The following is a 14,550-nucleotide window of genomic DNA, read 5'->3' as shown; positions in this document are numbered from 1 at the left end:
AGAATGCCGGCTGTCTATCTAATGTATAATTTAGTATTTATTCAGATAGAATGATGATTTGATCCCAATATATCTTTATCATTGAGCACTCGCAAAAGATGTGCAGCATCGCACCCTTCGCCTCAAGACATCTCCAGCATATGTCTGAAGTTTGCGGGAATAGGCGCTGAAGTTTTGCAGGTGTTCTATACCATTTTGCTTTGTGTCAGAAGTCTGGCAATGGGCTCCCTGATGTCATTGAAGAAAATGAGAAGTAGTTCAAAATTCAACCATAATGTAAAGTGAAGAGGAGTTGCTCCCCTTCATCTCCTCATCCACTGACACACCATGCACCACCCTTGCATGTCAATGAGAATCTAGTTTTCTTGCGCTATGGAATCACAATTGGCTTGATTGACTGACGCATGCCGAAGCAGACCAACAATCTCTTCCCCACCAGATTGCATGGTGTAATCCAGATTCCCAGTAGGTTGCAAATGAACACTTTTTAACTTAAAGTAACCCAATCGAGTCAAACAAATCAAATCAAACAAAAGTGTATACCTGCAAAATGCACAGTAACGAAAGTGTATGTTGTGGGAACTCTACATGTACTTTGTACATTGTAAAATGTACATTGTATTGTAAAAAGCGAGACACAGTGTGCTCCAGCTCATGGAAATCTTACACCTAATACCTGCCTTGTCCATCTACCTCATTAAATACAGGGCAGGGTCTTGTTGCTCTCATTATTGTAGGGGGTAGATATGTTCAAGCCTGGTATAGGGCAAGCTACAGTGAAGATAGAACCCTGGGGTAAAACCAGACCTAAGTGAAAGCCATGGAAATCAGAACCCTCTGAATGAGGACTAGCTAATGGTAGGATCTTATAAGCAAAAGATCACCAGACATATTAGTTACAAGTTAGAGCCCTTGGTGTTTTTCACAACTGTAGGGACTTAAGTGTGTCCAATGACTGTACCAAGCCTGTTCAGTCAAATAAACTTGCAAGGAAAGTTTGGGCTACTTTGGAAATTGAAATGCAGTATGTTTTCCCATCAGCAATTTACTTTATTGCCAGTAGCATTCAAGGAAATGTGTCAGGTTTAAACATGGGTGACAAATGTATACCCTTCATGTCAGTCCCTGCACCAACAATTTAAGGCCCATATCACATTCACACGCAATAGGGACAAGTTGATCAGGAGTCAATTAACCTGTATGGGGAGGAAACCCACTGAGACATGGGGACTGGGAGAACATATATACATCTTGCACATATTGCCATGGTTGGAATTTAGGACTTCATTGCTGCAAGGCAACAGTGCTACTCATTGAGCCAATACGGGGTTACCCTTTTTTCATCTTCAAACTTCTCCGTGTTTGTAAGGGCTCATTGCACATTCGACCTCTTGTACAGAGAGACTATTGGTATCTCTTGATCAGGGACTAATTTACATGTTTTGTGCAGTATTGCACAAGCTTCAAGTGGAGCAACTAAGTCTGTTAAGAAAAAACATAAATTAAGAATTTATGGTTTTTGTAATTATTCCAACTCTTGCTTGCTGCCTCCAGGGCCACTCCTGCAATGAGGCAAGGTGAGAAACTTTCCTCATCTGGCATGGAACAGCCAAATACCAGGGCCGGCAAAAAGCTACCTCTAGTAAATTTAAGAGCCAAATTTCTGTTTTTTAACACAGAAATTCAGCTCTGCTAGTACAGTGGGGGGGGGGGTGGCATCTCATAATAATGAGATGAAATAATGAAGGAGAAACTTTAGGTGTGAACAGTGTGGGCACTTTCAGTCTGAGATGTGAACCGTAAAGGGCTTTAGGGGTGTGAACAATAGAGGGGTTACAGGTGTGAACAGTGCAGGGGGGAGTAGAGGTGTGAACTATGCAGGATTTTACAACCTGAATTTGAAGTGTAATCTGTGCAGTGGCCAGTTAATTTCAGTACTGATACATTTTAAAGATTGCACCTGGCAAGCAGGTTTTAAATGATGTATTACGGATAAAAAAGTGTTGGACTAGAAATAATGTTTCTCGTGCTAGGGGTGATGTTACCAGTTCAGATACAAAGCAGCCCTAATGCAGTAAAGGCCTATGTTTCCTTGTGAAGCTCCATATGTCTTATCTTGACCAGCCTTTTCCTTGGTGCCACCCGAGCTTCACATTCTCCACTTGTACAGGGCCGCTGGTGCTTTCTGGGAAATGTGTCAATCATGTGCATGAAGGCTTATGTCTTGAGTGGGGAGAGGGTCAGAGACTACTTTCTAGTCTTAAAATATAATAACATGTATTGAATATGTTTACTGAAACTCCGTTTCTGCATTCCAGATATTTCAGAGCTTGGAGGACCATCACCTGGAGGTAGTATCCTTCTTTACATGTCTAGCGGCATTGTGTGCCCTTACATATGTTGTCAGAGTCGGGCTGGGGGTCTGGGGCACACTGGGATTACTGTCTCAGGGCCCTGCCCCTGCCGTACCCCCCCCCAGTGTTAGCAGCTGTCAGTGAGCTTTTGAGAGACACATAGGTACAGAGGTTTTTCTGCTCACAGTGAAAGCTGCAGGGGTCTGTTCTGAAGCACCCACTGAAGCACTTAGTTACTCATGTCCAGAGAGAGTTGCTGGCCATACACTTAGAGGTCGCCAAACGAGCAAATCTTAACCCGAGATGCCCACTAACGGCTGGGCGATATCAGGTTAATCCGAACAAGCAGATTACAATGCTGTGAATGGGCTCCGACGGGTCACAGGACCGCATCAACTAGCCGAGGCAATCCTGGATCAAAGAAAAAAATCAAACTTTCTCAATCTATATCTGCCCGATTTTTGGCCTGATGTCGATTGGGGGGACCCGTTGGGAGTCCCCACACATGGGCAGATAAAGTACCGAATCGGTCTAAAGGACCCATATCAGCAGCTTTAATCTGGCCGTGTTTGGCCACCTTAACTCAGAGTTGGAGAGCTGAAAAGCAGGAAGATGGGTTCTGTTCTATTCTGTTCGACATCCAATCACTATAGCCTTTATACATTACATTTTTGGTTAACTATATTGAAAAACATTTTTTTATTTTGCACAGTCTATCTATTTACCCAGTGTTTTAATTTTACACTGAACTGTTCCTTTAATATATATGCTCACAATATTAACCCCAAAGCTGTCTGAAGGAAAAGAAACAAGACATTTGAACTGCAGATGCTTAAAAAAAAAAAAAACGCTTAGGTGCTTTAGGTCATCCATGTGAAGCTGACTTCTGGTTCAGCACACAGAGGAATTCCAGCGGCCGTCACCCTTTCACATTCTGTTATGAAGCACTTTGGTAGTCAGATTGAAGCTCAAGATTTAAAAAGAAAACCAAAGGGGAGAGTAAGCCTGACTTATATAGAAGTTTGGGGGGAATTAAGTGTTAAGCTAACTTGGTGTTCAGTGTCGGACTGGGACACCAGGGGCCCACCCAAAAACCTTAGACCAGGGGCCACTCTCAGTACTATTATTTTTCATCTCCTCAATCAACCTCTATTCTCCTAGTCTGTTTTCTTTACATACTATAATCAATTATTACATCTATTTAGCCTCTTTGTTCTCATAGAAAAAGGGAATGGCCATGAAATTGGCCAAAAGTTTAGCAGCATGAGGGCCCACTGACACCTTGGCCCACCAGGAGTTTTCCAGGTATCCCGGTGGGCCAGTCCGACACTGTTGGTGTTACTGGTCCTTTAAAAAGGTTTAGGGGCAATGAGCCTCTCCTTAAATAGAAGTCCCTTTCATGACCGTTATCCCATGTTCTATTACTTGACTGGGCACTCCACATTTTCCGTCAGCTCATGAAACACCAAGGCAACAGTTTCTATACAATTTATTGTTCCCAAGTTGTCCATTACATTATTCTCCATTAAGGGAGACTTTCAGTGCATGGCAGAAAAGCAAAGCTGTTTATGGTTAATGAATATAATATTATTATAGCTGTGTCAGTATGTCTTGCCTTTCATGTTTATCTTGCCATTGTTACACCTTAATTGTGCGAGACTAATGGTAAAAAAAACCCCAGCTCCAACAAAAATATTGTAGCTGCATTTGAGTGTCTAAATATTGAATACAGTCTAGCTGACATTAATTCACTGTGATCCCCCCTCACCCAGTGGCGGAACTATCGGGGTAGCAGGGGGTACGAGTGAGCCAGGGCGGCCGCGGGCCGTATGGAGGGGGCCCGGCTGCGCGTCACGCACCAGGGCCGCCCCCACGTCACGCACCATGGCCCGCCCCCTCTAGTTATGTTACTGCCCTCACACTAAAGAAATTAAGAGGCCGTGATCCCTTCAATCCCTACAAACATTCAGCAACACAATGAACTGCCCCAAAACCTGAGGTAGAGGTTGCAACCTGTACTAAACCTACAATACAAGTTGGCAACCCTGGGAAGCAGGTCCTGTCAAGAGTCCACAGCCCGCCACTAGAACCCATTATCACGTCCCCATGTTTGAATTTGCAGCTCACAAATAGGTAAGCCGCAGCGGAGCGATCACATGGTAGGATCACATGGCCGTGACGTCAGGTCCTTTTCTAGGATAGGGTTTTATAAGGAACTAGCCGCTACCGAAAATATATGTGGGAGAATGATGGGACCTCCCCTATTCATCCGGCTTTGTATCGCACGCCTAAATGCTGTCTCGGCCAATCAAAAGCTGCCTTGTGTGCAGTGCAGCAACGCTGAGAGGGCTGGGCACACGTGCATCGGGTGACGCTGACAGGATTGACTACAAAGATGGCGGTGAAGGAATTGGTCGCTTTGGAGAGGTGTTTGGGCTTGAACAGTGGGAAATACAGTAGTCGGGCTCAAGCAGCTGGCAAGGTTAGCTAGACGGAATGTGACACAGTAGCCTGGTTTTCATGCTCGCTGTGTGAGCCGTATTATTTGCTCTGATACTATATGGTAACCACGTGGGACTATAAGGCATGTGAGGCCACCGCCGCAATACACTCCTATGGCTCAGCTTTGTGAGGGGGGGGTTGTGTTACACACCGACTCTTAAATGTTTGTTCCGGATATCCGTGTCAGTGTTTATTGCTATTGTGATATAATCCTAGTATATAATACCTCAAAATAGTGACTTTGTTTTTCAGTCAATAAAGGGTTTACAGCTTTGGATATTGTTTTCACCAGACTAAAAGCTGTTGTGACTTCTAGTGTCACACAAATATCTTCTGACATTAAAATCTATATTTACTTTTTTATAGTTGCCCCATAGTACTAGGTTAGCAGGGCCCCAAAATGGAAATAAATTCACACTTAAAAGTCAGGCCCACACTGGAATTCTAAATAGGTCCTGGAATTTCAAGTACAAAGAGGCCCAAACACTGACCCCACCTCTAGCAACTCACAGCAGCCCCCCAACTGCCAGAATCCCCAGACTGCCAGTTCTTGCCTGCCTGCATGAAAGCCCCAACCATGATCCGCCCAAACTCTGGCCACTCTCGGCCATTGCCCCATTCTGAGCCGCAACTATCATCTTTTTAATTTTATGCATTTTAACTTTTTTACATCCATTGATAGGAAAGAAAGTTGGGCTGTAGACATCCAGTGTAAACGGATAGCCTTTTGGCATAAAATCGAGGTATTGAACATAACATCATTTCACATAATAGTCCACAATAAGCAATATACAGCCTTTAAACCACACAACTCATCCTCCCCTGTGAAAAAAAGGATAAGATGGAGACTGTGTGGTGTTGGTTTGAAGGCATGGCATGCATCTTCCTAGGGTCTTACTAATTTAGTAAATCCGTGAAGCCCACCAAATTCCTCTTGTTCCATCCAGGTGTACCACGGGGTACTCTTGCTCCAGAGCAGGCAGAACTAATTTTTCAGCTATCTCCCGAGTTGCTGCCAGGTCAAAAACAGCTTTATTCAAAATATGTATGAGCAGGATTTTTTTTTAAAAACACTGTTTCCAAAGGATGTGAGGATCTCCAAAAATAAAGAGACAAATATAAAAAGTAGAAAAATGTATTAGGACATGAAAACCTAACGCGTTTCGTGCCTATAGGGGCACTTACTCACAGCCTATGAGTAAGTGCCCCATATAGGCATGAAACGCGTTAGGTTTTCATGTCCTAATAAATTTTTCTACTTTTTATATTTGTCTCTTTATTTTTGGAGATCCTCACATCCTTTGGATACAGTGTTTTTGCACCTTGGGACTGAGGTGAACTGTTAGTGTTTTCTCCTTATTATTATTTTTTCTATTACCGTATATATTTTTGTATCTTTACTCATTTAACATTTATTTGCTGAGTGGTACCATAGACATTTTTTTATGTGGCAGTAGCACAAACCAAAGTATTTTCAGGATTTTTTTTTTGTCATGATTCACAAAACTACCCATATCATGGCTGCCCCTCAGAAGTTAACATGCGTCACCTCTCTTTATGCACATCTCTTCACCTGCATACATGAAAATTTTGATAAACAGATGTGTAAAGGAAATAATATTCTTAAAAGTCCCATATTATTGTCATTAATAGTTGTCTGTGAAAGGTGTTTTTAAAGTACAGTATATTTTAATATCACTGTGTGAATTTCAGAGATCGCTTTGGTTTTCTGAAGTTTCCTTGTAAGGAGACTTCAGAAAACCGAAGCGATGCTTATGCCATCCCCCAGGCAATTCACATTCTTGCCAGTGGAAAGGCATTTTGGGGAGATTAGTCACCCACAGTAGCAAAGATTTATCGCAGGTGACTAAATCTCCCTGTGTGCCACCACCTTTAAGAGCATCAAATGCGATTACATTTTTGCATGGTAACCAGAAACTGCAGTATTTTGAATAGAATTAAAGTTTGAATCAAGCTGCTATTGTTTGTTCCTTACTAGGATCATGTATGGAGATGTGCAAGACATTTATGAGCTGCACCAAATATGGCTCATTAAGCTTTTACTGACATGCAAGTCAAGCCTTTTTTCCAAGTTGCCTGTAGTATCCCTGAAGCTGGCCACATGGACAGATTTAAGTAACTTGTGCAACCCCTTCAGACCAAGTCTGCAGCCTATTTGCCTGTGTTCATGCAGTCCTTCCCCAGTGGGCCTGCAAAGGCCCCTCTATTTGATCTGATCGAGTCAGCCCGATTTGGCCCTGCAAGTGGTTGGTCAAAGTGGGACCTCGCTATGCATAGCCAGATTAAGGTTGACTTTGTAAGGGAGAAAAAAACGTCAGGGATTGAGTTGCCTTAACTGGCGAAATATATGTTGGCAATGTAATAATTATAAAAGCTGATTAAGAGGCTTGATACATGTGAAGGACAATATATTAATTTTTGAATTAAAGCTTTTTAAAAATGTGTTTACACTAAAAAATCAACAGTGTTTGAAATCTTAATTCTATGTGCATGATTAAAATCAGGAAGTATAGTACTTGAAGAAATGCAGAATCCTTTACTGAGCATTTTCTTAACAATTCTATTGTTAATTTGCCCCTTTTTCACAGTACAGATTATTTTATTTTTAGAAAAACTGTGTCCTGCTTAAAATGTTTGAAGCTACTTTTATGTTGCCTTCAGATTTGTTCATATCCAATTTTTATGTTTCTGTGTGTAGATTCCGATCCTTCAGACAAATAAAGGTCCCAGCCTGGTGGGGATTTCCACTATTGCCTCTCATTTAGTGAAAGAAGCCAAAAAAGAAGAGCTTTTAGGATCCTCTGCAGAAGAGAAAGCAGTAGTTCAGCAATGGTTGGAGTACCGCATCACATGCATAGACAGAGTGTCCTCTAAGGAAGATATCCGTAATGTACTGAAGGTAATTTGATGAAAACATATAAAGCAAACAAAGAGGTGCTCACCCATAGTGTAAAAACGTTATATACATTTATTCCATAAAATAAGTTGCACTTACAGTGACAGTGTTAAATTAATTCCGCTTTACACTCATCAATATGGCCCAAATTAAAATTCATTAAATGTAGAAGTTTAAAGGAGTACTAAACAGTAGCCCATCCTCTGCCACCTCTCCACTGTCCCCCTTTCAAGTCCCCCATCTTTAATCATCTTTTGTTAGGTGGCCTACACGGATCTGTTGGATAATTTGCAGCCAAAGTTGATTCAGGACCTGTCTTCAACTGTGCATGCTCCAGCAAGATCCGTGTCGGCGAACCAACGAATAGGATTGGAAGATGGATGGGTGAGGTGGAGCCTTTGAACTGGGCTGCACAACTCAGCACAGTTGTATGGTAGGTGGGCATCCAGGGAAACTTATGAACATTAAGGAAGGAGCTTGGAGTGGGATAGAGGGTGGACTAGGGTTTCGTTTTCATTCAAGTTTGCAGCCACTATGGTTGTTACTGTGGTGTTGCACTCATTCCAGGAAAGGACATTTTTGCTTTCTGCCACAGGGGCCCTACATACAAACTGGTCTGCATAACAAACCAAATTTTTGCAGACTAATAATTTTTAGTTTTTGATGATATTCAGATGATATTAGTAAGATACAAGTTACATCATTCTGCATACATTTGGGCATGCATTTTCCCTTTTCCTCAAGAAGGGTCATTGCATGTATGTTATAGGGTAATTATTGGGTTAGCAGATCATTCCTTTCAAACCTGATTTATATTAAATCCATATGCTGTATGGCTGATTAGTAGTAAGCTGCATGAATTTAAGAGAATTTTAAATAACTGTTGTTGGTAGACTGATCAGTTAATTTTGAAACTCTTGTTTCACTCCAGTCTGTTGCTTATTTTGCTTCTAATGTGTTAATTCTTTAACAGGATCTTAATCATTATCTGAAGGACAAAGTGTATGTTGCTGGAAATGCAGTAACTTTGGCAGACATCCTAATTTATTATGGACTTCACCCTGTAATAGTGAGTATCCAGTCTTTGTCTTGTACTAATTTAGAAACCCCAGTGCCTCCACTGTAGGTAGTGGAGACAATTTGCTATTGATCTTCATTTTTTATTTTTTTTTGCTGTTTTTTATCGCAGTCTGTCCAGTTGCTGTAATATAGATCAAGTAGTTTATAAACAGCTGGTTCAATAATGATAGGAACCACTGTTAATTATGTCATATTGAACTGCACTGTAACTGGCAGCGAGTAGCACAATGGTTAGCAATGTTTCCCTGCAGCACTGGGGTCTTAAAGGTACAGTTCCGTGTAAAAATAAAAACTTGATAAATAGGCTGTGCAAAATAAAAAAATCTTTGTAATTTAGTTAGCTAAAAATGTAATCTTTAAAGACTGGAGTGACTGAATGTATAACAGAACACTACTTCCTGCTTTTTAGCTCTTTTTTTAGCTTTTTAGCTGTTAGTCAATGACTTGAAGGAGGGCCACATGGGACATAATTGTTCAGTGAACTTGCAATTGATCCTGAGCATGCAGCTCAGATTCAAAAGCAAACAGTTATGGCCCATGTTACCCCCCTCAAGTCACTGATTGGCTACTGACTGGTAATCACTGATCAGTGGAAACCAGGAGAGCTGCAAAGCAGGAAGTAGTGTTCTGGCTATTAAACATCCAGTCACTCCAGCCTTTATACATTACATATTTGGTTAACAAACTATTTACCCTGTTTTTATACTGAACAATTCCATTAAAGTTTGATTTCAGCCAGGGTGCTATCTGCAAGCAGTTTGTATGTTCTCCCTATATCTGTAACTAACTCCAGATACTCTGGTTTCCATCCACACTCAAAAACATACAGGCAAGTTAATTGGTTCTTAATAAAATGATCATTGTGTGTGTAAATGTGATTAAGATATATGCTATGATGCTATGGGAAATATTAGGGATGCACTGAAAATACTATTCCTTTGTATCTATGCTTTGTGAAAAGATTCAACCAAATTCTGAACCAAACCCTAATTTGCATATATAAATGAGGGGAGAAAGGGTGAAAGAGTGCCACCTGCAGGGCATAGTTAACAAAAGGAACAGTTCAGTGTAAAAATAAAAACTTGATAAATAGGCTGTGCAAAATAAAAAAAATCTTAGTAATATAGTTAGTTAGCTAAAAATGTAATCTATAAAGACTGGAGTGACTGTATAACAGAAGAGAACACTACTTCCAGCTTTTTAGATCTCTGACTCTGAGTTGAAGGAGGGCCATATGGGACATAATTGTTCAGTGAACCTACAATTGATCCTGAGCATGCAGCTCAGATTCAAACGCAAACAGTTATGGCCCATGTTACCCCCCTTAAGTCACTGATTGGTTACTGACTGGTAAAAGTCAATCTTTTGTGAAAAGATTCAACCAAATTATGAACCAAATCCAAACCCTAATTTGCATATGTAAATGAGGGGAGAAAGGGTGAAATAGTTCCACGTGCAGGGCATAGTTACCAAATTTTTGAACTCCTTTTTTGAGTGAAAAGTCATAGGATTTTTTCAGATTCGGTTCAGCCAGGAACTTGGATTCAGCTGAAAAAGGCTGAATCCCGGATGTAGTGCATCCCTAGGAAATATATTGTAAAAGTGTTGCAATGGAAATAACTGACAGGTGTGACAGACACCGTAGTTATGCAAGTAGAAGGAGTGTAGATGAGCTCTGAGAACAGATATTCAGTTTATTAACATGTTGACAGTCATTCTCAATTTTATATTTTGGATAATTTATTTTTTTACTTCCTACAGGCTGGCCTATCGATTCAGGAGAAGGAAACCTATATAAATGTGTCTCGATGGTTTAGCCACATTCAGAATTATCCAGGAATAAGACAGCACCTCCCTGGGTTGGTCTTTATTAAAAATCGGATCTACAGCAGTAATCACTAAGTGTTTCAGCTAAAGCTGTGGTGGTAATAGACTATCCAGTAGTACCATATTTGTCCATGTTTTTTGGTTGTTACAATAGCAAAACCTTTACTTGTAGATTTAAAATTTAATCTAAAGTTCAAACCATAGGTTTTAATTTATTTTAAAATGTTTTACATGCACAGGACTTCTCACAAGGTGCTTTACAACAACATTTTTATTAAGAAAATACATTTACTCAGCACAACATGTTGGTTTTCTCCCCTTCCACTTCTTGTGTTTGATATACTTGTGTACCCTTGTTTTTGCCAATAAAGTTTCATAAAGTACTTTACTACTTTTCAGTTTCAAGAATATCCAGATATGTTTACCAGACTATTCGTGATTAAAATCTGATGAAATACATTTTCATATTTTCTGTTGTCATGCTGTTTTTTTAAATTCTGTTCTCTGCAAAAGGCACTTGGGCAATTGGCAGCAATGTGCCACTTACGTGATTTCCAGTCCATGATAATTTGCCTTGGCATGGTTTCAGATGTTTACCATTTAGTGGGTGGCAGTTGTGAGTGTTTAGTTGCTTTCTTCTGAGAGACAATTAGCTACTATTACTCATACAACTAGACAGTATAACCCCTTTAACATTAGCTCAATGAATAGATTTGTGCTGAACATACGTTTTGCCCAATTAAGATATATTTATAGTTTTTGTTATTTCTTACACAAAACATAAACATGAAACCAGTTTCCACTTAACAGGTTTATGGTTCTGCCGAGCAGATCACTGAGCATCCCTGTAATAATGAGTTGCTCAAACTGTGTGTAACTTAGATAAAGAGAGCTCTTATGTGTTTTAAGTTGCAAATGAATGTATCTTCAAGTTTTTCTCTTTAAAATAATTTTCATCTAAAGATTTAGAAATGGTTTGTTTACAGCTAGAGTTGTAAAGTTGTGGAATTCTCCACCCTGAGGGTATACTGGCAGATACATTAGTTTCATGAATGGTTTCTAATTTAAGAAAAAAAACTCCAATGGGAAAAAACTCATTTCAGCAAGTTCAGGGTTAACAACCTAAATACTCGAACTAATCGAGTCTTCAGCTGAAAAAAAACTCAAATCGGTTGTTGTTTAGGTTTTCAGGTGCAAAACCCTCCAAAAAAACTCGAACACCGTGAAGGCGATAAACATCTTCAAATGGTTCAAGGAGCCATTGACTGCTACATGGCCTCGACATGTTTTAAATGGTGCATTTTCGGATTCTAGCTATAATAAATCTTTAAAAATTCATTTTTTTTGTTTTACCAGAAATTGATTTTTGACCAAAAAAATAACCTCAAAAATGAAAATTTTCGTGAAAAACACTGCTTGACCCTTAATAAATAACCCCTTTAATATAAAGGTGATTCAGGAACTGATTGGCTTTTTGGAGTCAAGAAGGATTTTGTATCCTGACCAAGGCAAATTGGTTCCAGAAAGTTTTATTTAACATTCCTCTGGATCAGCTAGCAGCTTAATATAAAATAAAAATATAGAACTTGATAGACATGTCATCTATTATGTTACTATTGCTTTGCACCCTTCCTCTCCCCCCTTTGATGTTAAAGACTACTGGGACTTATGTCCAAACATAAAAGGTTGCTTACATTTTTACTGTAGCACTGTGAGATAATGTATCTTTAGATGGAAATATGTTACAAGTGCATAGCGGTATGTGTAATTAGGTGCTTACGGTAATTTAGTAGGTGGGTTCCACTGTAATGAAGTATGGACATAACTTCAGTATTTTGTAAATATTTGACAAATAGCTGAGAGGCAATCTGTCAGTTTTGTGATACCTTAAAACTCCTTTCTTATAAACTAAAGGCATTTGCTATGAATATTTCCTTAGCTATTGACTGAAGTGTGGATTGGCAGACATTTTTCCCACAGACTCGTATTTAAAAACTGCTGCGTGGGACTGGAGACCCAAACCTGTTGCAGCAGTTTTCTTTTGAGAGCCTGGAAATCCACCTGACAGTTTTAATTATACAGAGGAAGGAAGAGGCATTTGGAAGCTGTAGGGCCAGAATAACTATGGACTTCATCCATGAAGAAGGGATCAGGGCTGCAGGCATGATAACTAGAAGTTGTTTGGATGTGATGCTGATCTTGGTCAACGTAGGCCTGGGGCAGCAGTGTTTGCAATGGTGCCTTTTCAGATTATCCATATGGCTACTGTATTTGATGCTCAACCCGCACAGACAAGCCTGGCAGGCAGAAACTGCTCAGGCAGATGATATTAGGAAAGACAAAATTATCGAGTGCAAGTCTAAGAAGACAGATGACACCCAGCAGGAACAGCAAGCTAAATCTGTGGAATCCACAATACAGCTGGCTAGCCCCAGGGTACAGCCCTCTTTGAAATGGAATAGAGATCACCAATGAGTTGTCAAATTAGTTCAAAAGGCTAAAAATTCTGCAGAGATTTGCATCTCGTAGGAAAATTAAGTTTAATAGGAAAATATTATCCTAAATTACTGCAGTGCACATAAAGTAAAGGATAATTCTTGCATTCAATAAAAATATTTGATGGAATACTTGATTGCCCACTTATGAATCTGGGAATAATCATGAGATGTAAGACAAGCAAGGCCTCCAGGACAAAGATCAAAATAAGTAAAGCTTTTTGAGACATCCTTAATGTAATCTTGAAATGCACTGCATGCAACCAGAGCATCAGCCTAATTGCACTGGGTTTGTGTAATAAATCTACTTTGCAAGTTTGGAACTAGAGGTTAGGTTTCTGTCCACAGGCTCAGTACAACATGCAGATATATGATCTTATCCTTGCTCTATTGTTCTTGCTATAAAACTCACCATTGCCCGAAGAATGGTATCATTCTAGTACAATAAATCAAAAATAAAATTAAGGAAGGTAAATATATAGTTATGTTTCTAGGTCCACAAAGGACTTGAGATTTAGAGCTTTAGTAATGGGTAAAAGAAACATAATAATAAAACCTCTTAGACATATTTATCACAGGGGAAATAACTGCACACAGAAAACAGAGGTAAAAAAACATGTTTTTACATTGACATAAGCTAGCCATGTAAGGTTAGATATGTTCCATGAGAAGGTTGTCAAATGAACTATCATCCCAATTTGGCCCCCAGGTGATAAGCTGTATTAAGTTGATCTGATTGTCCCCAGCCAAGAACTTGAATTTTAATGCTTAAGGGCTCTTGCAGACGAGCATTTATACCTGCGCTCCCCTGTGTTCCGGTTTCCTGCTTTCAGACACAGGGAAGCGCAGGAGTAGAAGCGCTGAATTCTTTTCAATGTGGCTGTACTCACACAGACGCATGTAAGCGAATGCAGGTAAAATGCAACATGCTGCGTCTCAACCTGCATTCGGCGCTTACATGCATCTGTGTGAATACAGCTGCATTGAAAAGAATTCAGTGTGTCTATTCCTGCGGCTGAACGCATGAAACCGGAACACAGGGGAGCGCAGGTAAAAACGCTCGTCTGTAAGAGCCCTTTAAGTCTATCAGGGGGGGGGGGACTATTAGTTCATCTTGGAAAAGAACACATTGATTTTGTTTCAGAATATCTTGAGCTTTCTAAATTTACCTGTGTTTTTGTGTATTTCCAGGAATACGATTTAAAGCTCTACTGAAAAAATGAATAATTCAGTGACTCATGAGCAACATGTTGCTCACTAAGCCCTTAGATGTTGCTCCCAGTAGCTTCAAAAGCAGGTGCTTCATTTTGAATTATTGACTTTGAGGCAAATTTGGTTGCAATGAAACCATGTGTATTGCAAAACAGATCCTTTA

General features: G+C 39.9%; 1 protein-coding gene across 1 annotated transcript; it reads left to right on the top strand.

Annotated features, from left to right (window-relative positions):
- Positions 1–4,601: 4,601 nt before the first annotated feature.
- Positions 4,602–11,068, top strand: eef1e1.L (eukaryotic translation elongation factor 1 epsilon 1 L homeolog). Its single transcript, NM_001094972.1, is given in 4 exon segments — positions 4,602–4,836; positions 7,576–7,776; positions 8,747–8,842; positions 10,615–11,068. Coding segments are annotated over 4 exon segments (525 nt in total). The 5' UTR covers positions 4,602–4,749; the 3' UTR covers positions 10,756–11,068.
- Positions 11,069–14,550: the final 3,482 nt, after the last annotated feature.

This window comes from Xenopus laevis, chromosome 6L (assembly GCF_017654675.1).
Source record: "Xenopus laevis strain J_2021 chromosome 6L, Xenopus_laevis_v10.1, whole genome shotgun sequence".
In the NCBI taxonomy this organism is placed as follows: Eukaryota; Metazoa; Chordata; class Amphibia; order Anura; family Pipidae; genus Xenopus; species Xenopus laevis.
Note: the sequence above shows the minus strand (reverse complement) of the source record. Positions and strands in the feature narration are given on the sequence as shown.